At 35.3% G+C, this 27,393-nt stretch overlaps 1 protein-coding gene and 1 long non-coding RNA gene across 2 annotated transcripts; one reads left to right on the forward strand and one right to left on the reverse strand.

Annotated features, from left to right (window-relative positions):
- Nucleotides 1-1,069: 1,069 nt before the first annotated feature.
- LOC147478309 (uncharacterized) lies at nt 1,070-3,391 on the reverse strand. Its single transcript, XR_015208448.1, has 3 exons — nt 3,127-3,391; nt 2,988-3,051; nt 1,070-1,339 (listed from the first exon to the last, which is right to left on the reverse strand). It is a non-coding gene; the product is annotated as an uncharacterized LOC147478309 (long non-coding RNA).
- A 16,052-nt stretch (nt 3,392-19,443) lies between these two features.
- LOC147478310 (uncharacterized) lies at nt 19,444-22,485 on the forward strand. Its single transcript, XM_086584152.1, has 3 exons — nt 19,444-19,818; nt 19,900-20,100; nt 21,976-22,485. The coding sequence occupies exons 1-3, from the start codon at nt 19,558-19,560 to the stop codon at nt 22,042-22,044; spliced, it is 531 nt and encodes a 176-aa protein (XP_086440278.1). The 5' UTR covers nt 19,444-19,557; the 3' UTR covers nt 22,045-22,485.
- Nucleotides 22,486-27,393: the final 4,908 nt, after the last annotated feature.

Here is a 27,393-nt window from a genome sequence, read left to right on the forward strand (position 1 = left end):
TTGAGAAATTATCTTGACAGGTATGAATTTGAATGCATTCAGATTTCAGATGGTAACTTATGTTGGGAAAATACCACATACTGAGGAGTAAATAAAACTTAAAATTCTCAATAAACAGATGGGAATTATAACATTAACTCTGATCCTCTTGTCCATTCTACATCATCTTGACACCTAGAGAATCAGTGACTTTAACTAAAAAAATACATTGGAACGATTGTTCTGGGAAGAATAAAAGTCATCCTTAGAATTGCATTATATGCAATCGGAACCATAACGGACAAAACCAAAAAAGAATGCAGTCAATACATGAAATGAAAACACTTAACCGAGATCAGAAGTTGATAAATTTTAAGTTTGTTCCTAGTCAAACGGTCAAACCCACATAAGAATGGTAGGAAAGAACTAAAAGAGGGCGAGTGAAAGTGGATTAAACCTTAAAGCTAATTGAAATGAAACAACAATTGGATATCTGAAAATTTGTAAGATTTACATAACACCATTTGTCTATAGGTTAAACTGAAAAAGTAAATTAAACACTAATATCTGATAGTATGAACACTAATCTGACCCCTTCAATGGAATGCATCCATAGTGCAAGAGGATTTTTTTTTTTTTTTTTTTTTTTTGGAGATGGAAAGATATGTCTTATGATAACATGAAACATGTACGCAAAACACAGACCCACAAAAGACTGGTAGATTCCCAGAGACGAAAAATTTCATGGAGCTAGCGCAATAAAATCATTCACAACAAAAGGAAGAAACTAAAAATGAAATTAAACATAAATTTTGAACTGTGTCATACATACCTTGGTAAAGAGAACACTATTAGTAATTGATAAGGCGCGCAAATGTACAATGATTGCTATCAATGTAGAAATAAAGAAATTTATAAGTAGAACGATAGAATGCTACCAAACCGGCCAATAGAAAGTAAATGTACTGAAAATAAGTCATGTTATCTGTAATCACTTAGATAAAATACTGAAATTAGAAAGAGGAAAATTGAAGAAACCTCTTCGTAGTGAAATTATTGAGATGTTAACAATGGTTGTAATATTCTGATCCATCCCCACCTTCCGATCCATGTCATCAAGGTTTCTTCCATTCACCCCGCTTCATGTGAAATGACAATGAGTTATTGCATTCGGTTTGCAGATATTGTAGTCCCCTTCCTTGAATACCTTGGAGGCTTTATCCATAAGTCCATGCTTGCAAAACACATAAGCAATTGCAATTGAAATGCTCTGCCTAATTTAACTGTTTTGTCGACTTCAATCATTTCCACCAAAGCTCTTCCGCTAGATATAATCCTCCTAGGCACAAAGATCTAGTGCCTGACATGGAGGAGCTTTTATACTATTTTATACTACAATAAGAGTACAACAATAATTTTTTTGTTATTAAAAAGATGCTAATTGATTATCCATAACACCAAAAAAACATTCAAAATTCAGCGTACGGTAAGTCCGACAACATGGATGAGTGCTCCATTGATTTATGAAGGAGGCATGACCCGCTTAAGAGATAACTGTCTTAGGGAGCTACTAAAATGCTCTACCAAAGACATGTTACTCGAGTTCAATGTCAACACCTTTTTTTTTTTTATCACAGTTGAGGACTTGAACCATATAGGCTTTTCATTGGGAGTCTAGTGCATGAAAACAATGCAGTGGAAAAGACCATGTGAGTTTTTTGGAGATAAAACGAACAAAATACTACATCAAATGACAATTGACAACAAAGGAAAGTGTATCAAGCCTTCATACAAATTGCCCAACTAACACCAGGCTAAAGTAATTTGAAAAACATCTCTAAGTAGTAAATAGTAAGTACAAAATAGGTAGCTCCTCACACTTCACGACTTTACTTGAGTAGCAAGGGACACTATCAGGATTCAGGAGCTATTGTGCGGAACAGAAAAGGATTAAAGCAAGAACGAATCCTAATGGTTGCTGCAAGGCAGCGATTCTGCCATTGATTTTCTCAAAAATCATTAGCCAGTTTTCTCTCATTCAATAGGTTTTTATAAGATTTATGTCAGGCATTAAAAGCCCAATGTAACATGCGTGTCATAAGCAGGTCCTGGACCTTTCAATAAGTTTCTTTGATGGCATAAGATCACAGGGGACTCAAAAAAGATGGAGTTTCTATTCTGGAATATATACATACCCCAAACGCAGACCATTCACAGCCATAACATTAGTTTGGAGGCATTCAAAGTCAATATGTTAAATGAAGTTAGTCACCTAAACTCTAAACGGAACTTGACTACTACAAACATGTAAACAACTCTTGCAGGAACACATGGATATAAACATGGTTCTACTCATGAGATCTATTAAAAGCGCTTGTGGGATGAAAAGAACTGGGCATTTTCTAGTGTTAGGATAAACAAATATTTGATTCATTGAATAACTCATTTATACCCTATGTACAGTAATATGTACAAATATGATAAATACATTCCCCACAATAACAAATATGATAAATACATTCCTAACAATTACTAAACACCTGTAAAAGGGCATATTTTCCTAAGTTAGTAGACCTTGTGAAAGCTGCGGTGGAATAGTAATATAATATAGTACGTTATACAACATCAGTATAACTCTTTCCATCCTCCTTTATCTAGGCTTTGTACCATCAACAACGCAAGAATGCATTATTATATAACTTAATAACTTAATTAGTTATTAGTAACCATCTGATGAGTCAAGAATGAAAGGAAAAAAACAATAAGCAAAGAAATGTTTAAGTTATAACGTGTTTAAGTTATAAAGTCACCCTATTGCAAGACAACATATAACGAAGTGTAGACTGTAAAAGTAAAAAGCACTTAAATAAGCCTTGGAAAAAGGCGAAATAAATTGTACCAAACCAAAGTTGTAAACTGTGGAAACACAGGAATCTAAAGCATGAGTACTCTCAAACAAAAGTGCATAAAGGAACGAAACCTGCCAAAGCGAGTTCTTCTAAGCATACCTTAAAGAAGCCCATAATCCCAATTCGATTGACATTGTAATGAAGCATTATTCCTTTTGCCAACCTGTGTTTGACAAAATCATTAGACCCAAAAAAACAAAAATAGGAAATCTTATATGTTAAGGCAGTTAAATCTTACCAGGCTTTTCTCAAACAACAAAAAATCATTTAGAAGATGAAGGTGGTGAAGAAGACACAGAGAAACGGGAGGAAAGAACCTCTTCGCGAAAAAGAAATGTTTTTTCTGTGATTGCTTGCAAATTAAAATCTGAAAATTTGAATAGAGTATTTGTTTCTTCACTGGTAGTGTTATGGACGAAGAGAGACGAAAAGAAAGTGAATTATCGTTTATTCATGAAAAACATTAGCGAAACGGTGTGTCGGGTTATTGTTTCAGGAACGGAGAAGAAGAATGAACGGTTTACTATTTTTTTTTAATTGGGAAAAATGGTGTCTCTGTTTCTGATGTTGAGTTTTATAGTCCCAGGAATGCTTTACATTACCGATTTACCCTTTCAGCGAGAAGAAAAAAGAAAGTGGCGGTCTAACTTTCCGGTACCCTTTCCATTAAAAACTTTGGTGTAAAACCGGGAATACAGGAACTAATTGGGAAATCTGGTATCCGCTTTATATATAAGATATAAGATAAGATATGGAAAATTAAATTATACAAAAAATAACATCACAAAATATATAATAGAAAATAAAAAATAAAATAAAATAACGGTAAAACAATAATGACAAATATTTTAATATATATATAATACTGAATGAAGCTAACACGTGTCAAATAACAATTAATAGGGAACCAAAAACTGGATGCAAATGCATCGAACTAATCTCAAATAATATTTAACGAAAAATCGGAAACTAGATGCAAGTGCAAACATTAAACTAATCTTAAAAAGTAATTAATAGAAAATTAGAATATGAATACAACTGCATTAAACTAACCTCAAAAAATAATTAACGGAAAATCAAAACTTGGATGCAAATACATCAAACTAACATCAAAAAATAATTGTCGAGAAATCGGAAACTGGATGCAAATGGAAGTAGTAAACTAATCTTAAAAAGTAATTAATAGAAAATTAGAATATGGATACAACTGCATTAAACTAACCTCAAAGAATAATTAATGGGAAATCAAAACTTAGATGCAAATACATCAAACTAACATAAAAAAAAATAATTGTCGGGAAATCAGAAATTGGATACAAATGCATTGAACTAACCCTAAAAGATTTAATTAACAGAAAATCGGAAACTAGATGCAACTGCATTGAACTAACCTCAAAGAAAAATTAATTATAAATTGGAAACATGATGCAAATGCGTGAAATTAATCTTAAAGAATAATTAACGGAAAATTGGAAACTGGATGCAACTACACTGAACTAATCTCAAAAAATAAACTGGATGCAAATGCATTGAACCACTAATATCAAGAAATAATTAATAGAAAATCAGAAACTGGATGCAAATTCATTAAACTGACCTCAAACAATAATTAACAGGAAATCGAAAATTATATGCAAATGCAACCTTATCAAATAATAAACGAGAAATTGGAAACTGGATGCAAATACATTAAACTAATTTCACATAATAATTAATGGGAAATCAAAAACTGGATGCAAATGTATTGATCGAATTGACCTCAAAGAACAATTAACATGAAATTGGAAATTGGATGCAAATATATTGAACTAACCGCAAATAATAATTAACGAGAAATCGAAAACTGGATGCAACTGCATTGAACTAACCTCAAAAAATAAATAACGGGAATCGGAAATTGGATGATGCAAATGTATTAAACTAATTTCACTGAATAATTAACAGAAAATCAGAAATTGGATGCAAATCCATTGAACTGACCTCAAAGAACAATTAACAGGAAATTGGAAATTGGCTGCAAATGTATTGAACTAACCGCAAATAATAATTAACGAGAAATCAGAAGCTAGATGCAACTGCATTGAACTAACCTCAAAAAATAAATAACGAGAATTGGAAATTGAATGCAACTGTATTGAACTAATCTCAAAATATAAATAACGGAAAATAAAAAACTGGATGCAAATGCATTGAACTAACCTAAAACATAGTTGAGTTATATGTTGTGGGAATGTCTCGATAAGTATAGTTTTGCATTTAAAATGGTGTTTATCTTATCTACTTCCATATGATTAGGAACTCCTTGTAGTCAAGTAGCTTCAATATATATGAACTTCGTTTTATTAGGCAATCTCACAAAACTTCAATCAAACTTCTATTATTAAACAACAAAATGAAGTTAAAGGGTTTTATCAAAGGTGAGTTTTTTTTTTTTTTTTTTTTAATGGAGAGTGAGGTTTTCACGTTATAAGAAATTTGGATGAGTGATCAATATAATATTAATATATAATAGGTCTGCATATTTACAAATATTTTTTAGAATAATTAATATAACAACACTCGTTCGTAAATAATCTTTAAATATTCCACATAGTGAGTCATGCATAATTTAAAGAATAATTAACGGAAAATCGGGAAATAGATAATCTTCGATGATCCCACATAGTAAATCAAACACAATTTATTTTTTATGTCATGTTTGTAAGGACACTACAGACGGATCAATAGAAGTTGGTATTACACGCCGCATTGGATAATTAAAAGGAAATCGGAAACTGGATTCAAATACATAACTGAGCTCAAAGAGTAATTAACGGGAAATCAGAAACTTTATACAAATGCAATAAACTAAACTCAAAAAGTAATTAATTAGAAATCGAAAACTGGATGCAATTGTATTAAACTAACGTAAGAGAATAACTAACGGGAAATTAGAAATTAGATGCAAATCCTTGAAAAATATTTAATGGGAAATCGGAAATGGTATGCAAATACATCAAACAAATATAAAATAATAATTAATGGGAAACCGGAAACTGGATGCAATTGCATTGAACTAAACTCAAAAAATAATTAACAGAAAATAAAAAAAACGAATGCAACTGCATTGAACTAACCTCATAGAATAATTGGTGGAAATCGGAAACTAAATACAAATGCATTGAAATAACCTCAAAGAATAGTTAACGGGAAATCAGAAACCGGATGTAATTGCATCAAACTAATTACTTCAAAGCATAAATAATGAGAAACTAGATGCGGATGTATTGAACTAACCTTAAATAGTTATTAACGGGAAATCGGAAACTGGATGCAAATGCAATAAATTAATCTCAAAGACTAATTAACAAAACATTGAAAAATAGATGAAACTGCACTTAACTAACCTAAATGAATAATTAACGGGAAATTAAAAATTTGATATAACTTGAACTAACCTCAAAATATAATTAACGGAAAATTGAAAATTTGATGCAAATGCATTGAACTAACCTCAAAGAACAATTAACATAAAATCGGAAATTGGATGCAACTGTATTGAACTGACCTCAAAGAATAATTAACGGAAAATCAGAAACTGGATGCAACTGCATTAAACTAAAATAAGATATTAACTAATGGGAAATCAGAAATTGGATGCAAATGCTTTGAAATAACCTCAAATAATAGTTAACTGGAAATCGGAAGCCGGATGTAACTGCATCGCATTGACCTCAAAGCATATATAACACCCCGTTTATTTTATTTATATTTTCCCCTATTTATTAGGGTTTAAAAAAAGTAATAATAATATTTAAAAAAAAAGAAAGATAAAGAAAAAAGAAAATAAAAGATAAAGATAAAGATAAAATATGATAAGATAAAAAACGTGGGAGAGAAAGACGAGGGTTTGGTTACAACCGAACCTTCTCTTTTTGTTTGAAAAAGTTCAAGAAAACCAATGGGGTTTTTCTCAGTAAAAGCTGGAAATATCGTTCTAGTGGAAAAAGGGAAGTAGAAAAGGTTCAACGTCTCAAGACTACTTACTTGGAAAAAAAAATTGTCCCCTTGCTTAAGGAGGAGTTTGCTTACCTAAAGTGGAGAAAATTGTAGTGAACTGTGGGATTGGAGAAGCTGCACAGAATTCTAAATTAAGGTTTAGATGCAGCAACGAAAGATTTGTCTATTAGTTGTGGTCAAAGGCCAGTGAAGACATGGGCGAGGGTGTCTATTGCTACATTTAAGCTTAGAGAAGGTCAGCCAATTGGACTTGCAGTCACACTCAGGGGAAAGGTGAGTCCTATTATTTATGCACATTGACATGATTTCTTGAAATTAATAGCATAATAGATATTTTCGTGAATACCAAAGCATAACAACAAAACAATTACTTAGATTCAATGTAAACTATATATAAGGTTTCTGAAAGGCGAAGGCCTAGTGAATCATAATGTGACAAAAGTTGACTATCTACCTAATATTAAAGGTCTGACGACCTGTCCTAGTATACTTACTAATTTATCATAATGGTGTGCAAGTCTGCCAAAAAGAATATTCAAGCCTAGATGAGGTTCAAACACACGAATTCCATGAATAACCCTAAAACATGACACTAAAAGCGACCAAGTGATAAACCTGTCTTAAACAAGATATAGTAAGGGCTGCGACCAAGTGATCAAACTTGTCAAGTTTGGTTTTACAGAAAACAGTGCGTCAGAATTTCGTTTTGGTACACTGTGTTCGAGTCAGTTTTCATATAGTTAGAGTGAGAGTTCATATTTTCGTAAAACATGAAAGAGTAAGTTCTGAGAGTCTTCTTTTCAATACAAAAAGCCTTGTACCATTTGGGCACTTGTGGAAAGAGTTGTGGTTTTCGGAAGATAGTCCGTCAGAAATCTAGTTTGTTGAAAATTAGAAGTTTTACCGTGTTTAACCTAAGTTTTCTTCTAGATGGGCTGAGGTTGGGACTTCGAGTTCTACATGGAAAAAATATATATATATTTATATTCCCTAGTTTCTAAATAATTAAGTTACATGTCATTTAGATGAACATAAGAAAAACTATAACATTGACTATGTGGCTGATAAGAACTACGAAGGCTTGATTCCAATCTTGAAAGATTTGGATACGTAGGCAACTTTGAGCAAAAGTGCAGCCACTACACTATACTATATTAGTTATTAGTTATTAGTTATTGTGGTAACTATATGTGAACAATGTTAGTACTTAATTGTGTACGTGATTGTGGTTGTTTAAAATGTATTCACGAGACATTTAACTAATGCGTTATTCCTGATTGAACTTTTTGATATCTAAGAGTTATATAATTAATAATGAGGTGAGTTGATTAGTTATTGTGTTTGGAATCTTTAGTAATGAATTATTGTTTGAGACGATGTTTGTTTTATAATAAAAATATTATAATAAATGATAACTCTTGAGTGTTAAAATCTGGTGTAAAAGTGTCTAGTGAAAATTTAATGTGTCGCCCACATCTTTAGATCTTTTCACGCTTCTTTGATGAAAAGAAATGTTTACGACTAATGATGTCATGTGAAAAGCAGCCTTAGAGAGGAACTAAGGCATTCGCCTTGCGGGTGGGCTATATTCCTTAAATGTGACGGAATGTAGGTCTGAATTTCTTGAATGTGGTAGGAATGATCTAAGGTATTTATTGAATGTGCTATGAATGACCTGTTAGTATTATAATGGGTATTCCTTGAATGTGGCGGGAATGACCCAAAATATTCATTGAATGTGCCATGAATGACCTGTTAGTATTATGATGGGTATTCCTTGAATGTGGCAGGAATAACCCAAGGTATTCATTGAATGTGCCATGAATGACCTGTTAGTATTATGATGAGTATTCCTTAAATATGGCAGGAATAACCCAAGGTATTCATTGAATGTGCCATGAATGACCTGATATTTTGTTATGCCTAAAAGAAGCTTTGTGTATGTGTATGGAAAGCCTAGAGATGGCTGTGACTTACAAGTTACGAGTTTACAAGATGAAAATATGTTTCCTGGAGGCGATATCCCCGCTTGGAACATATGTCTTGTAGTGGTACTCGGTGTGAGTGAGGCACACGGATATGTGTGATTTGGCAAATGTGTGAAGTGCAAATCGTGGAGTAGGAACTAAAGGTTGGGTTGTGTTTTTTAATAAATGAGTCAACGAGATAAATAATAAGCAAAGTAAAATATTGATTTTACGTGTGACTGAGTTATTGCATATGAATATTTATGTATTATGGTATACATGATTTCTTATGAGAAATGTATACGTGGTTTGTGTGAGTTAATACTCACAAGGGATGAATGTACTCCCTAGTTGGGATATATTTCCTCGTTCTCATAAGTAGATGAGTGGTTTTTAAGAAAAATATTGGCTTTAAGTATGAGCGAGTTGTTGGACATGATTGGTGATATATTATGATATGACGCATATAATTTCTTACGAAGGAATGTGAATATGGTTAATGGGATATGATGGATATGGTGGTGTGATATGAATGTTAGTTAATATTGGTGATATATTGTGATATGATAGATATGGTGGTGTGATATGAATGTTAGTTAATATTTATGATATATTATGATATAATGGATATGGTGGTGTGACATGAATGTTAATATTGGTGATATATTATGCCAAATTATATATACCCATAATGGTTGCAGTGAGAGTGAAATAAATATTTATTATAAATAATTACATTTGGGAAATCTAACTTTGTTTTGCAGGAGGGTAAGATTTATTTACTTTTTATGCAGAGACGCTGTCCTACCCTTATACAGAAGTGAATATCGGTAAGATTTAATTAAATTACTAAGTTATTAAAATGAGTTATTATAATGAGTTAATAGAATGTATGTCTTGCTTGGGAAGAAACTATGCCGGTTGAAATGACGGAACTACTTGTTTTCCAAGCTGAGAATGGTTAAGTTATGGGTACATATAAAGTGTTTGTTTGGATAATTAAAGTATGAAATTGTTTTTATGTTGTTAGTCTACTCATACCAGCAAATTCAATTTGCTGACCCATGTTTTCTTTCTTTTGCAACGTGGGTGTGTTCTTGGAAACATAGATGGTAGAATGCAGTGGATGAAGACGCTTGATTTGGATTCGCTCTTGGAGTCTTACTAGTATAAGTTTTATGAAGTATAAAGTCTTGATTTGAAATTGATGTAATAGAGTTGTTTAGAAATTCTTGAATTCGTACATTAAAAGTTGTTCTTTTGGTTTTCTTTTGATTTCGGGGTTTTTTTTTATCGTGTTTGATAACATGGTATTGGGTTTTGTTTCACCCTGGGTTTCCAGATGATTGAATATCATTGTTTTAAATATTGTCTGGGAATTTGGGGTGTGACAGCATAAATAACTAGAAATTGTAAACTATTGAACTAATTAACCTAGAAAAATAATTAACGGGAAATCAAAAACTGGATGTAGATGTATTGAACTAACCTCAAAGAGTAATTAATAGGAGATTGGAACCTGGATGCAAATGTAATGAACTAATCTCAAAGACTAATTAATGAAACATCGAAAACTGAATGCAATTGTACTGAATTAACCTTAATGAATAACTAACGAGAAATTATAAAGTGGATGCAATTGCACTGAACTAACCTCAAATAATAATTAACGGGAAATCGAAAACTTGATGCAACTGCATTGAACTTACCCCGAAGAATAATTAAAGAGAAATTAGAAACTGGATGCAACGTACTACATTGAACTAACTTCAAAGAATAATTAATGGAAAATCAGAAAGTTTATGCAAATGCATTGAACTAATAACCCTAAAACATGTTTGTATTATATGTAGGGGGAATAAATGTCTCGACAAATATAGTTTTGCATTTAAAGTAGTGTTTATCATAATTCTTTTATTATGATTAGAAATGTCTTGCTATTCAAGTAGCTCCAATATTATCTTTGTCACATTGGACATTCTCACAAAACTTTAATCAAACTTCTATTATTAAACCTAACAAAAAAAAAAAAAAAAAATGAGTTTTTTCAAGGTTTGGTGTTTAATTTTAATAGAGAGTGGTGCAAGAAATTTGAATAAGTGATTAATATAATTTTCATATCTCATAGCTATGCATAGTTGATAATATTTTTTAGAATAATTTAATATAACGGCATCCGTTCGTAGGACGGGTTCGAAAGCTAGTATATATTTATTTATATACTTACTATTTTAAAAAGAATGATTCGGTAAACAGTGACGTTTTCCAATTATACCCCTATATAGTTTTAATTATTACAATTACGGTCAAAATGGTATTATGTAATAACATAGTTGATGGAGGCGTAAAACCGTCCATTTGTACAGTGAAATTCAGACATTTCTCTCCTGATTTATCACAATACTCTATTTTTTGTGCTGCCCGGCCCAAACCAGCTTACCGCACCCGTAGCGTAGACACGTGCCAGTTAACTAGTTTCAATAAGATAACGAAACGTCATAATGTACAAACATCATATATTCGTGTACATTTTCCCTTACGTTACCAAAACATCATAATGTTACTTATTAAAATGTATTGATGACATTCTTTTAATTAATTCGCCACAACGTTTCTCTCTTTCTTCCGCCTTTATCGCGAACACCGGGTGGTAATCTCTCTCTCTCGATTACGCCTTTGATATGTTATATGTTTCAGAGCTTTCAAAAGAGTTTCTAAGAAATTATGTTATGAAAAAGCATGACATTTTGTTGGACCAAGTGACAAATAAATGTTGAAATGATGAATAGTGTTTTACTGAACAGTTACATGCTTGAATATTGAGGACACACAGAATGGCTGATTCTGATAGGGTAGAGGTAGGAATGAAGTTGTCTGACTTCAAGTAGGTATTTGATGGTAGTAGTAGGTCATAATGTTTCTGTCACGCCCCGAATTTCGACAGAATTCGGAAAAACATATATTTGTTCCCGACTCTTCGATCTCCGAGGTGTGACGCACTCTCCACTTCCAAAAACCCATAAACAGTTTAAATATGCGGATAATTAAAACCAATAAAAATTTTAACTTAAACAAAAGTCCTCTTCATTACAAAAATTCACAATTAAGATTATGTTACAAATCTCTTTTCAATAACTCTTTATTTAAAATTACAAATGAAAATACAAAAACATTGTCTAGACTGAAAATCTATATCACCTCCAGGGAAAACAAAATATATCCTGAGATGCAACGCTAACGCAAACCACAAGCAACAACCAACCTTCTTCAACACTAAACCTGTCAAAACTTATCAACTATGTTCATTGAATGAACACACCCGATAAGCAAACATGCAAATCGGGTCAACATTATAAAACTGCTGGTGTGAGTAGCCCTAAAAATACATCATATACTTATACAAATATATACACAATCCATAAGGCAGTTAGTTCCTCCACCGAGGCGCCTTAACTTTCAACGACTAATATAACATCCTTAAGTACAATAATTAAGGCAGGTAGTTCCTCCACTGAGGCGCCTTAACTTCCCACTAACCACACAACAAACTATACACATAATAAATAAGGCAGGTAGTTCCTCCATCGAGGCGCCTTAGGTTCAACTAAACAAATAACCAACCAAACGTATTATATACGTACCGCATTTCATGCTCAATTACAGAGTGGGTCGTCTCTGCCCAAGTAATTAGTTTGACCCACCCTTCTGCAAAACCATATGCAATCATATATTTAAAGGTATATCATTAACCCACATATTACCATAATTATATTAATTAAGGCTTTCTTTGCGTGTCCCTAAAATCACGTCGTATCTATATCTTACCTAGTTTCCCTGGCTACCACAATCGCTACCCAACGCCGAACATGTACATCCACATGCCTCTCCTTACATAATGAACCACTCCGTGCGTAACTACCCTGAGTGAGATGCCGCACACCAGATAACCCTCACACGGAAGCCATATATGTAAGTACTGCCACTATTCGGCATAAAATATTACGCATCTTGTTCTATTTTGTGAACGGAATAATCAAGCCACTATTAAATTTCGCGGAAAAGGGCCATTCAAACTTTCTTGAAGCGCCGGAAGGGCCATTCAACTTCTTGAAGCGCCCGGAAGGGCCAATCACATTACTTAAGCCCGAAGGCCATTCAGATTCAGCGAAACCGGAAGGGCCAATCAAATGCACTGCGCCCGCGCCGGGGCAAATCACATGAGTTGTGGTAGTTAGGTTCTAGGATTTTTTCGATTCGTAATTTATTCAAGTGTCATACATTTATGACTCATAATCATTCCACTATATCACGTGTAGGTCAATTACCTTATTGCACTAAGCCACAATATTTAGAAATATCTCAATTATATCTCCTAACCACTTTCATTCTTTCACGTGCCAATATATTATTGCACTAAGCCACAATCCCGTGGGAAAATATTCACCAGTACTATGCTACCTCATAGTAGCATCTCACATATATAATAATAGAGCGTTTATATAAATTCTCAAAGATATTGCATTAATATATATATCCCAACATATTATATCATGTCACAATGCTTCAACGTATCGCATATATTTTTATTATAGCGTATTAGGAATATAATGTCTCTTAACATCTCAATATCGTCACATGTCAAAAATATACAACATCAACGTCAAATCTTTCCTAGATACTGACAGCCAAATTTATACAAGCTTCCACAGCATTTTATTACTACATTTGTCCATATAATATACAACATAAAACGTAACATAATAAGACAGTCCACAGTCTACAATCAAAGCCCAATATATATATGCTTTACACACTACTCACGTCAAATCTAAATTAGATAATGACCAACCAAGTTATACAATTTACGACAATATTTTATTACTACATTTGTCCATATAATCAAATGTGTGAAAAACTGGAAAAGTCAACATTTCATAATCAAAGGTCAACAGTCAAAGTCAACAGTCAAAGGTCAAAGTCAACGGTCCACTGTCAAAGTCAAAAGTCAACATGCCATGGTCAAAGTCAAAGTCAACATGTCATGGTCAAAGTCAACATGTCATGGTCAAAGTCAAAGTCAACATATCATGGTCAAAGTCAAAGTCAACATGCCATGGTCAAAGTCAACACGTCATTGTCAAAGCCAAACTGTCGTTTCCATGTTAAAAGCGGGTTCGAGGGTCATAGCCATGGTTGGTGGCTAAAAAATGATGTGCATGACTCGTGGGCTCGTGACTAAGGTAATGGTTCGGACCAACTAGCCCCAAACCTTAGGGCAGAAAGTCCGAACTTTTAAAGACCCAATTAGATCTATTTTAAGTTATATGGACGGCCCCAAAACTAACTTGAAACTGGTCCAAAGAAAAGCAATCAGTTTTAGCCCAAACAACTTAACCTAAACTGGGCCCAAACTAAACCAAAACTGGTCCACAACATAAAACAAAACCGGGCCCAAAACAAAACTTGGTTCGGCCCAACAACTGAATCTAAACCGGCCCAAAGGAACTAATTAGTTTTTGGCCCAAATAACTTAACCCACACCCGGGCCCAACCTAAACAGCTAAGGCCCAAGCCCAATTCGGATTACTGGTCATCTTCTCCAACAGTTTCACGAATCCTCCTAGTCCGAATCGCCGTGCTCCACCTTCCAGCAAACAAGTTTCTAGCTCTGCCTCCATTTTTAATATTTTATTTTCTAAGAACCCTATTCTCCAGAACAATACGAATATATACTTGGGTTCGCAACCCAAGCCCAACACAGACTCGGGCCTAGAAACCAGGCCCACATGTCCCGAGTCCAATCCAACCAATTTTTGTTTTGAAAATAAATAATTAAATTAATCAATTAATAAATAATTACGTATTTTAAAAATACGGGCGTTACAATTTCCTTTCTGCTCATGCAGAGCTCAAAGAGAGGGGGAAAGAGAGCCAAGAAAGATAGAGAAGCTATTTATCTTTGCTATTATTCTGAGATATCCCCAGGGACTCAGTTTTTGGATCATCGGGGCGACTATCAAATTCCAGGTATACATATATCAATAACATTGTCATTGTTGTTAATGAAATATTGAATTAATGCAAGATGTTACACTCAGGTATAATAGACTGAAGAAGACGACAAGCTGTTGGAGAGAATTTTGAAGTCTATGAAGAAGAAGAAGTTTATAATAATTCAGCAGGACAAAGTTTGGAACCTGTTTGTGATGAAAGTGTCCCACTTGTATATTATTCCACACCAGAAAATGAATCTTGTTGAATTCTATGTTAGTGGTGATGCTAGGAGAGTTGTGATATTGATATATTAGAGACACCAAGAAGAAGACCAAATAAGACTAGAGATTGATTAGGGTTAAAGAGTCCTTAGGTTGAGAGTTTGTTCTCTACCCAGAGTTACATACTTATACTAAACTAAAACATGATAATAGAAACTACTAAATATGGATGTCCACACTTATAGAAACATGGGACTTTTCATATTGGACATATTATAATACTGACATATTCTAATACTCCCCCTCAAGCTGTAATTACGCAAACTATGCAAATTACAACTTGGATTACAAAAAACAAAAGATAAGAATACTGCTCCCCTTTCGTATAGAACTGTTTTTAGTTGAAGAACTCGAACAACTGTTGAGACGTTCTGGAGCTGAAACTGTCGGTGTAGGCAATGACCTAACTTGAATACTAAAAGTGTACCTCAGTCACAAACTGAAATCATAACACCGGTTTAGTGGCGCGCTGCTTGGCTACTACTCACTTCATTCGCTGTTATGGCTATCATAATATAAATTGAAAACAATAACACTGATTTGATGTGTGCTTCTTGGCTGCTACTATCAATATCATTGTTAATGTCAACAAAATACTATTATGGGTACTCTGAAAAACATCACGTCTGAGTTGAGGCTTGATCAAGCACGAAATATCACGTGTAGTTGAGGCTTAACTGCTACCTGAAACATACTTGCAGTTGAGGCTTGACTGCTACCTGAAACATACGTGCAGTTGAGGCTTGACTGCTAGTTGAAACATACTTGCAGTTGAGGCTTGACTGCTACCTGAAACATACGTGCAGTTGAGGCTTGACTACTATCCCGAATCTTGAAGATCGAATAGTGGAGATGTCATAAATGAAGCCCTGAATAGTGGATATGCCTTGTCGTGAAGAGTTCGTCAAGGCTTGTTGGAATATGGAGACATGAGTAATCTTTCTCATACGTCTCCATATTCTCCTTCCCTCACATACTACTGAATGTCTTCATATCTCCTTATTCCCCCTCTCAAGTTGGAATATACAAGGCTGTTGAAAAATACAAAAGCTTGTCTATTCCGACTTGAACTTGAAACTGAGAAAACTAAATACCAACTTATACAACCAACCAATGCCCATTTAAAAAAAAAACAATACTTCATACTCCAACTATACTTCATACTTCAAAAATAATACTTCATACTTCAAAAATTATAATAGAACATACATCAAACAATACTCACTATAGAAGGTGGAGGGTGGGTCATGCCTTTTTATGATTGCGAACTTCTGGAACAGTGGAAGATGGCTTGAATAATTCCTCGTGAGATAGAAGTCATGTGCCCCTATAATACTTCAAACAAACAACTTGATCATGTTCTAGAAACTGAGACAGAAGACAGTATCAATACCAACTGCGCGGAAGCTAGAAACCCAAACATCCATAACGACATACAAACAATACTACCCCTCCAATCCTGGATGAGAATGCAAACTACCTTCCAAAGGCTTGATACTTCAAAAATCTCAAAAACTAATGAGTGGAAGCTTGAGCGCGGGCGCGCCTTCGTCAAGGCATATTGGAGTGCGCCCCGCACCCAACTGCCTAGAAGTCGAGTCAAGCAAGAGCGCACCGCCCGCGCCCATCTCAGGCAATTCCGGAGCGCGCCTCGCGCCCTCTTCTCTGAATACAATAGGAACAATACTTAAAACAACTTTTTGCGTGCGGACTGAGCGCGTGCGCGCCTGTCCAATACTAACTTCAAAGACTCTGGGATACAGAGAGGTTGTGCCCCTCTTATCAATACTAAGTCAGAGAGATTGCAAAAGACGTAGATTGCGGAAGTGAAACAATATTAAGAAACTAATACTGAGAAACTTCGGATCTCTCTCTTATCATTCTTCAAACAAACTTTAAACACTAGCGGAATCTTGAAAACTTACTTTAACATGACGATGAACAGTACGATGCGCAGTACCGTTAACAGTGTCGATGAATAGTAACCGTGAACAGTGTTGGTGAATAGTAATCGTGAACAGTGCCGGTGAACAATACCCATGAACAGTGCCGGTGAATAGTAACGGTAAACATGCTTGATGTAAACAGTACCGGTGAACAGTAAACCCGCCAGAGAAAAATTGAAACTTGAATTGAGATATAAGAACTTCTTCTTGTGAGAAATTCTTCTTCTTCTTGAAACTTGACTTGAATACTATACTAAAAAACTTAAAGAAATTTGATTTTTTCTTTTCTTTTCTTAGTGAGGGTTTCTCTTCTAGCATACCACTGAATCTCGCTCTGATAACCATGTTGAATTCTGTGTTAGTGGTGATGCTAGGAGAGTTGTGATATTGATATATTAGAGACACCAAGAAGAAGACCAAATAAGACTAGAGATTGATTAGGGTTAAAAAGTCCTTAGGTTGAGAGTCTGTTCTCTACCCAGAGTTACATACTTGTACTAAACTAAAACATGATAATAGAAACTACTAGATATGGATGTCCACACTTATAGAAACATGGGACTTTCCATATTGGACATATTATAATACTGACATCTATATAATAAAACAGCTTGGTCTTTAAGCTCTTTGTGTGAAGCCTACATCGGACTGACTATCAGATTAATCTGATCCAGTACATCCGACGGCTAAATGATATATTAATCCTCATAGATATATATATATTAATCGGACTGCTAACAGTTAATACTGATGACAATTATATTAATCCTCATATAGATATATATATATTAAATTATATCTCAAATTATATCTCATATCTTCATTCGGATATATATCCACAGGATTATATCTCATATGATATATATCCGAAGAAGCTTTTACCTGATTATATCTCATATGATATATATCCGAAGAAGCTTTTACCTGGGCCATATGATATATCTCATATGATATATATCCAAGGCTATATAAAGCTCTCACGCTTTAGAAGCATTGAAGCAAGCATTGAAGCCTGACTCTCAACATCTATTTTTTTGAGCACATTATTTCCTTTTTCCTTTCTGAGGGGGAAAAAAACAACAACAAAACAAAATGAAACATAAAAAAACATAGGTCTCATAAAAAAAAAACCAAGCAAATGGAGGATGCATCAATTAACAAAGCATTCCTCTGTCCTCAAAGCCTCAAAGGCCAGGTGCATTTACGAGTTTCAACAGTGTTTTGCCCAAAGTTCCACGCACAGAAGAAGTAGATAGATTAGTGCCAACGTTGGCGTCCAAGCAAGGGTTTTAGGGACATGGAAGTGATTAACATATATCTATATAATAAAACAGCTTGGTCTTTTTATGTGTTTATATCGAGCGGTCGGGAAGCAGCTTGGTCTTTTTATGTGTTTATATCGAGCGATCGGGGAGAAAACAGTTTTGGGATGATCCTACGGTCATAAATCAATTTATTTTAAGAGTCATACTTACTCTAAACCAAACTAAAAAGGAATAAGCTATTATAAAGGATAAACAACGGTCGGGGAGAAAGCAGTTTTGGGATGATCCTACTGTCATAAATCAATTTATTTTAAGAGTCCTACTTTCTCTAAACTAAACTAAAGAGGAATAAGCTATTATAAAGGATAAAAACAATTGTATCTTTTATCTTTTAATACGTCTTGATTCCATTGTATCCTTGAGTTTACGAACTGGTGGTGAAGATTAAGTTTTATGATGCTTTTAAAAGTGATGGTTATCATGATACTCTAGCTGTGGTTGGAAGGGACAATGAAGGAAGCTTTCAAGGTGCTTGCTTAAGAAAAAAGAAGGCTAATACGTCTGCATAAGCAAAATTACTAGATGCTAAGCCAGCAGGGGAATTTTCACACCAGAAAAAATGGAGCAGTACTTTTTATGAAGGGGATGCCAAGCAAGTTATGGACGCATGTAGGGATGGAGCTGACAATGCACCATGGAGGTGGAAACCAGTGCTTACAAATATATTTTGTTATAAATCTTTCTGTAATGAACTTCGTTTCTTTTAGACATACCCTTAGAGCATGTAACATGTTTGCTAAAAAACACTTGCTGCTTAGACAGCCAAGAGTGGACCTGTAGAGTTATTTTTGTATTGTACTGACTTCTTAAATTTTTTGATAAATGAATGAATTTGATGCATATGTTTATATAACAAAGGTCATCCTAATCCAAAACAATCTAAGTAGCATACACCCTCCATAAACACTCAATATTAATTTTGTAAATAATAGTTATTAGATTTTTGTATTTCTTTTGCAGCTTTTAATTTAATTAATAAAAAAATAAATAACTTTATGACTCGAGTGGCGTAGCCATGGGTTAATTTCTAGTATTCTAATAAATCTAGTGATACCACTTACAATGAAAGCCTCCCCAACACAGATTCTTCACCAGAAAGAAGATCCAATGATCCCACTAATGATGAAAGCTTCCCAAATACACATTCAACTAAAAAGATGCTGAGCTCCTCAACCAAAGATTCTTACAAGAAGCGTAGGAGGGGACCTGCTAAATGCAGTGATTGTAGAATTGGTGCAACTGAAAGCATTGATAGGTTGGAGGTTACTTTCAATAAGAGAGGGCAACCTATTAATGAAGAATCAGTTAAAATGGTCTCTTTATTGGGCTCTTTGGCACGAGAGAAAGTTTACATAACCATTAATGATTGGAGGAGGGTTCCTAAGGAAAAAAAAGATGAGCTATGGGAAGCAGTCAAGGTGAAGTATGAATACGGGTTCATTTTCCCTCCTAACTTTTCTTGAACAACAATTTTGATCCTTTTGACTTTCCTTTCGCAGAAAGAATTTATCATAGAAGAAAAATCAAGGAAGTATGTGATGAAGGAGTTGGGTTACTTATGGCGCACCTCAAAATCAAGATTAAATGCGTTAATTGATTCTTTTGATAATGAAGCTGATAGAATTTCTGCCAAACCTGATAAGATTAATCCTGACCAATGGAAGATCTTTCTAAGACAAAGGGAATCAGAAGAATATCAAGTGAGTGTTTGTGACTAATTTTATATTTTTCAAAGTCTAATTGTGCAACTTCTTCTTTTGCATCTCAATAATGCCTTGAAAACTATGACATTATTTGATATTTCAGGCCCCTAGCCTAGTTTGTAGTAAAAATCATTTGAGATTCCCACTGAGGAATATTTCTATAAAGACTTCGATCAGGTTGTGAAGAAGAGCATTATTTCATTTATTTGCCTCCGTTATGAAGCTGCCACTTTGGTGTTAGGTTCTGTTTATGGCTTTTATGAAATCCCAGCTGAGTTTTGCCGATGTAAGATTTTTAACTTGTTCTCCAGTTATGTAAATTCTGAGGTCACAACATAGTAATCTACCATTCTGATAATGTCTCCACACGTGTTCCTGAAGCTTTACTGTAGTAACTTGTGTGCAAAGTTTATCACACTGGTGCCTGGAAACTATTTCGTTTTGATTTGTAGTATCAGCTGGATGTTTGAGGTTGAAATTTGAGGAAGTATACACAAATTTTGACCAACTCTAGGTGGAGGCAAATAACCGCCGCAAATTTGGAGTAGGACCTACCACCCACCCGCGACACTCCCAATGTCGCCCCAAGTTGAAAAATGTAAAAAAAACAACCCACATCACATTCCCACTATCGTGCTAAATTGAAAAAATTAAAAAAAAAATCCACGCGACATTGGCAATGGCGCGCGACACTACCACTGTCACCCCGCATCAGCATATTTGCATCCACGGATGCGGTTAGACAGGTGATATCTCCATATTTGCCTCCATTTAGAGATAGGTTTTCTCGTAATTCCGAATGGTGGAGGCAAATATGCAGGTGATACCTCCACCTATGCTCTTACTATGTATTGACTGTTGAGGTGTTGATTGTTATGGGTAGGTTGCTAGGTGGAAGTTCAACCAAAGGCTTTTACGGGCCTTTACTTACAAATAAGTTGGGCCACCGCCCCACTAGTCCTAAATACGCTCTCAATAAAAATTAGGGTTTTTTAAACTTGCCTCCCCATTTCAAAGATGAATAAGACTTGCCCCCCCAAAACTCAGACTCCGTCTAAGTCAATGCAGTTTGACCGCCATCTCCTTGTAAAATGTCCCAACTACCCTTTGGCGAGTCCGAGGTTTGGGGGCAAGTCTAAAAAACCCCTTTTTTTGCGGATAATCTATTTATTAGAACATTATCACAACCAAGAGAGTTTAAAACCACTCAATCCCATTCAGCTGGCCGTTTCACACACCTAGGAAAAGATGGCACTAACAACAATAGCCCTCAAGAACGTGCCATCCAACTTTCTCTTGCTTTCTCAACCCCTCAAAAATATTGAAGTATATTCCCAAGAACCTTACCCATTCCAATAACATCACTAGAAGAATAGCAACAATAGCAATTGTGAACACAATTTTGCTAGCAAGAGAAACCATGTTCAACATGGATGTAGCGTCTGCATTCGATTTTAGAATGACGGTTCGGATCGGATCACACGAAGAAGCAGAGGGTACAATCAAAGACCATGCACGAGAACTCTTAGAAGTGAAAGATTTAATCGAATCAAAGCAATGGCGTGACACACAAAAGGAGCTTCGCAGGAGCTCATCCTACCTTAAACAAGACATTTACACACTAATACAAGCAAAACCAGGAAGTGAGAGGCCTCTGCTTAGGTTGCTCTACTCCAAGCTTTTCAATAACGTTACCAGAGTAAGTAGCCAAATGTCATACTTGAGTCTAGAGTTTTCTGGATTAAGATTTTAACAGGGTCATGATAAGAGCCCAAAACTGTAGTTTTAACCCTTAAACAATAATACTTTTAGACCAACTATGCGAGTAATAAATAAGAGTTAATGCTGATTACGTGTTTTTATGTATTTCAGGCATTGAAGTCAATTATGTGCATAAATGTATCACTTTGGCGAGATAAAGGAGCAAATGTTGGTTGCTAATAAGTTCTATGATTAAAGGCCAAGATTCAAGGAGAAAAAGCCTTATTAAAGCCCGATCAAAGTTGAAAAGTCAAAGTCAACGCGAGCAGAAACAGCGCACAAAAGTCAGTAGAACTTCCGAAGACCGTATTGTTAGACTTAGACCTCGGAATTGGGTCTACCTTATGTCAAAACGACCAGCTCGGAAAGAGCTTTCCAATGGTCTAAGCCTTGACCCAATCAGAGGAGTAGAAGTGGATGAAAAGTCTGTTGAAGTCAAATCCAACTGAAAAAGACTCTGTGGACTGCAGAAATTGGGCTTTGGGCTCGATTTTCAGGCCCAGAACATGGCTCCTCAGCCCATGCACGAAAATGTGGTTCTGGTCTCCTCCTTTACAAAGGACAAGACTTAACTCTAAAAAAGATAGTTAGTTTTTTAGGTAGAAAGTAGCCATTAGAGATAGATCTAGATCTAGTTTTACATTAATTAATTAGTTTTCATTCTTGTTTTAAATTCAGTATTGAATAATTGTCATTGCTATTCATTAGATCAATAAAGTTAATTAGTTCTTCATAAATTAGTTTCATTTTCCATTAATTACTTAATTTCAATTGAATAGATTTACTTATTTGTCATTATTGGTTTCAATCAAATCTTGCATGAGTAGCTTCCATTTGAATTTAAATAAGCAAAGTTAGAATCTTTTTATCATGTCTTGCTTAAATTCATATAGAAATGATAGTTTAATGAATCAAGGCTAAACCTCCATTAGAGGGGGTTGAAGAAGCCTTGATGAAGCTTGATTTTTGTTAGCTTAGAAATAGTCGTGATTTTCCATTCCATTCTAGAAAACGATTAGTTCACCATGAGAATGGGTTTGATTATTTCACATGCTAGATGTTAGTTGGTAGAGATCACCATAAACAACTAGGGATTAGAATTACCAATTTGTTATGCGAAAGCATTTCGATTTGGATCACAACATTTGTTAGTTAGTTGATTGAGTTGAGTTAAGGTGGAATCAATCCCCCCTAATTTTTTATCATAGTATCAATTTAGTATTTCCGTAGTTGAATTATCATAGCTAGTATTTTAGTATTTGAATTGCCATCGTAGTATAATTCCATCGTAAAACTCTCATTGACTTTAGTAGGATTGATAAGCTAGAAAACACGAATGCTAAAGAACTAGGAGTGGAACGAATCTTCTATTCCAACTCTATTTCAATAGTATCGAGAGTAGAAATCTTTGATAAAAACCTTCACACCTGTTTAGTTTTAGTTTTACTTGCGTGTAAGTTTCACCATTTATGCGTAGGTAAAACTATCGATTTTACTTTTATCAAATGGCGCCGCTGCCATCTTAGTACCTTTAGAATCATTTTCATAGTATAATTAGTATTTCTAAAGTCCCATTAAATCCACCCACCCTTGTTTGATTCTAACTGTAGTTGTCCATTTCAGCACTGAAAATTTTCCTCGCGGAATTACACGGACGCGACCCGCGCCCTAGGCAGGCTAAATTGGAGCGCGACCCACGCCCAAACTCCTGGAACTCCAATTTCTCTAGAGCGCGCCCCGTGCCCACCCAAGGAGGAATATGAGCGCGCCACGCGCTGAAACGCCTGTACCTCGGATTTGACCTGAGCGCAACCCGCGCCTAAGCTGAAATTTCCCGATTTCCACAGGTTTGTTTCAAACTACCATTTCTTCAAGTTTTTCAATGTTCTAACTTGTTATACACACTGACCACGTGTAAATAAGACGCTATTTATAAGCGAAGCAAGGAGGCATTCAGGTACTCTTTTCTTCCATTCCTCGCATCTTCAGTTAGAGGTTTATACTAGCATATCATGATTGTTTGGAATGTTGTCGTGTTTAGTTAAGATTGGTCTTAGCCTTGCATGAGATTAAGGTCAGGTCGAATAAAAATACCTAACGTAATCAACCGGCAACGTCAACAAACACGCCTTTCTAGTATACCACCCACTACACCTCTACCTAATATACTACACATATCACCAGAGATAATGGCTGAAGAAAGAGAGTCTCCTCTCTCTGACTTTTACAAAGCCTTGAACGATAGCCCAAAATCTTGCATCGTTCTAGCAGACCCAGTGGGAGATTTTCGGATCCCCCCAAATATATTTAATTTGTTACCCATTTTTCATGGTTTAGACCATGAAAAACCTTATCAACACATGCGTAGGATTGAACAAGTCCTTACAATATTCCATCATCCTACGGTTGGTGCTGAACAAATTAAACTGAGGGTATTTCCCTTCACTTTAGCCGATAAGGCGGTGTCTTGGTTAACTGCCCAAGCGCCTAATTCTGTGGACTCGTGGGCCAATCTTGTTCAACTATTTATGGAACATTTTTACCCACCCCTGAAGACAGATGAAATACTTTCCAAGATTCATTTCTTTCAACAGAATCCTCATGAATCATTTTCAGAGGCTTGGAATCGTTTCACCGATCTTCTTATAGAGTGTCCACACCATAACCTCACGAAAGACAGGTTAGTTCGTGCCTTTTTCAAAATACTTCTACACCACCATAAAGAAGTCCTTGACATAATGAATGGGGGTAGTTTTCTAAGTAAAGGAGCCTCAGAGGCTTATAAATTTTTAGAAGATCAAACTAAGCGTAATAATAACTGGGGGGGTAGTGACGATATCTCCCGTTCCACTAGTTCTTCTACAACAATTAAGGCTGCCGATATGTTTGAGATGAAACCCGATCCTGAACTAAAAAATTTAATCGAATCTCTCACTAAAAAGGTATAAGCTATTTCTGTTCAACAAAAACCTATCCCCGTCATGAATGTCAACTCTAATCCATGTAATTTCTGTTTGAGTCCTGAACATCTCAACTCCTATTGTCCTCTAGCTTATGAACAACAAACATCACAACAAGATAACATTTGCTCAATTAATAGTTATAATATTCCTAACGCCCCTTGGAGTCAACACCCCAACTTCAGTTGGAGAAATAATCAACAAGTAACACCTCCAGGGTTTAATAATCAAAACGTTAGGCAAGCAGACAATTATAACCAAGCTCCACCACGACAAGGACAAGGTCAAGGACAAGGTCAGGGAAATTATAATAATTATAACAATAATAATTCTAATTCTAATAGAGGTATCGTTCCGGTTAATAATAATAATCACAACCCACCCATTAATAATCAACGTGACATAGTTCCTGTCATACAACCTGTAATAAATACCACTCCATAACCAGATCATTTTGATACATTTATGCAATCCCAACAATAGATTTTACAAGCCATCCAACTTTTCTTACAGCAGTTAGCACAAGAGAAAGTACAACCCAAATGTGTGTTTCTAGGTCAAGCAATAACTAATCCTAAAACAACAAACACAGCCTGTGAGGTGAACAGTAATACTAGTACGGAAAATATAAACCTAGGTGAGCTAAATGCCATCACCACTCTCTGTTCTGGCAGAGTGGTTGATAACAATGTAACTATGCCTATAGTTACCCCACAAGTAGCCCCTACACCGGATATTGAACTAGATACCGAAATAGAAACTGAAGAGCCTACCACTGTAGAGGTACCAGTTAAACCACAACCTAAGGAACAGAAAGAAAAGGTTAGACATCCAATTGATCCATACGCTAAATATAGAGAGAAACCACCGTTTTCCCAAAAATTAGCTATGTTAAACAGAAGTACAAACTTTGATGAGATTAGGGAAGTTTTCAAAAATCTAACGATAAACCTACCCTTTCTCGAAGCAATTAAAAAATTACCTCACCACGCAAAGTTTCTTAAGAAGTTATGCACTACTAGGCGTAGGACAAATATTCCTAAAGACGCCTTTCTAACTGAACAGTTTCCAACTTTATCAGAACATAATGGAATAGTTAAGTACAAGGACCCTGATCGTCCTACTGTACAATGCACATTAGGAGATTCTCACATGACCACTGCTTTATTAGATCTGGGGGCAAGTGTTAACTTACTCCCATATTATTTATACAAACAAATAGGTTTACAAGAGATGCAACCTACTCAAATGACGTTGCAATTAGCGGTAGGTCTATTAAGTATCCTAAGGGTGTGGTTGAAAACGTGCTAGTTAAGGTCCAGGATTTCTACTATCCTGCTGATTTTGTTATCCTCGATACGAAAGTTGTTAATGACTCTGTTCCGATCATCTTAGGGCGTCCATTCTTGGCAACTGCCAACGTACTTATAAATTGCCGCAATGGTTCGATGTCTTTGTCTTTTAGCCATCTTTCTGTTGAGGTAAATGTTTTTAAAATGATGAAACAGTTACCGGATTCATCTATAGATGGGGAGGTTAGCATGATCGAGAGCTTAGCTCAAGATTATTTTAATAACACGTTTCCAGAAAACTATATGCATAAATTCATTTCTTTTGGAAGTTCAGATTTTGTCGATGACTCCTACTTAGAGAAAATCAACACCATCTTTGAGTCTACACCTATCATAGACCCTTTTGTTGCTCCATCTACTGAGTTTGAAGACCTACTGCCTAAGCAAGCATTCATTACTCAAGATGAGGACCCTCCAGAAGCATTTATCGACATTCCTTCCACCCCGGTACTTAAATATTTTCCTCCTGAGTTAAAATATATTCAACTTGATCTGGATGGTAGTCATCTGGTAATTATATCTTTTCTGTTATCTAAGGAGGAAGAGACACGTTTGATTAGGGTGATTAGGGAACATCGTTCTGCGATTGGTTGGTCCCTAGCCGACATTAAGGGAATTGACCCTAATGTGTGCACTCATCGTATCCATTTGGAGGATAACGCAAAGACTTCTCACGAACCTCAACGTCGCTTGAACCCTGCCATGAAAGAGATGGTCAGGAAAAAAGTCTTACGGTTACTCGATGCGGGTACCATATACCCAATCTCTGATAGCAAATGGGTAAGTCCCTTTCATGTAGTTCCAAAAAAATCAGGGATTACCATGGTACGTAATGCCAAGGGTGAATATGTTGCAACGCATGGCCCTATAAAATGGAGGATCTGTATTGATTACAGACGTTTAAATGTCATGACACGAAAGGATCATTTTCCTTGACCCTTTGTAAATCAGATGCTAGAACGTCTAGCTGGTCATGTTTTTTACTGTTTTTTAGATGGCTACTCTGGCTATTTCCAAATTATTATTGATATTGATGACCAAGAAAAGACTACCTTCATATGTCATTTTGGAACATACGCCTATAAACGAATGTCTTTTGGCCTTTGTAATGCTCCTAGTACCTTCCAGCAGTGTATGCTTCATATATTTAGTGACATGGTAGAACGCTTCATGGAAGTATTCATGGATGATTTTTCTATCTATGGAGACTCTTTCAC

This window comes from Coptis chinensis, chromosome 9 (assembly GCF_015680905.1).
Source record: "Coptis chinensis isolate HL-2020 chromosome 9, ASM1568090v1, whole genome shotgun sequence".
Classification (NCBI taxonomy): Eukaryota; Viridiplantae; Streptophyta; class Magnoliopsida; order Ranunculales; family Ranunculaceae; genus Coptis; species Coptis chinensis.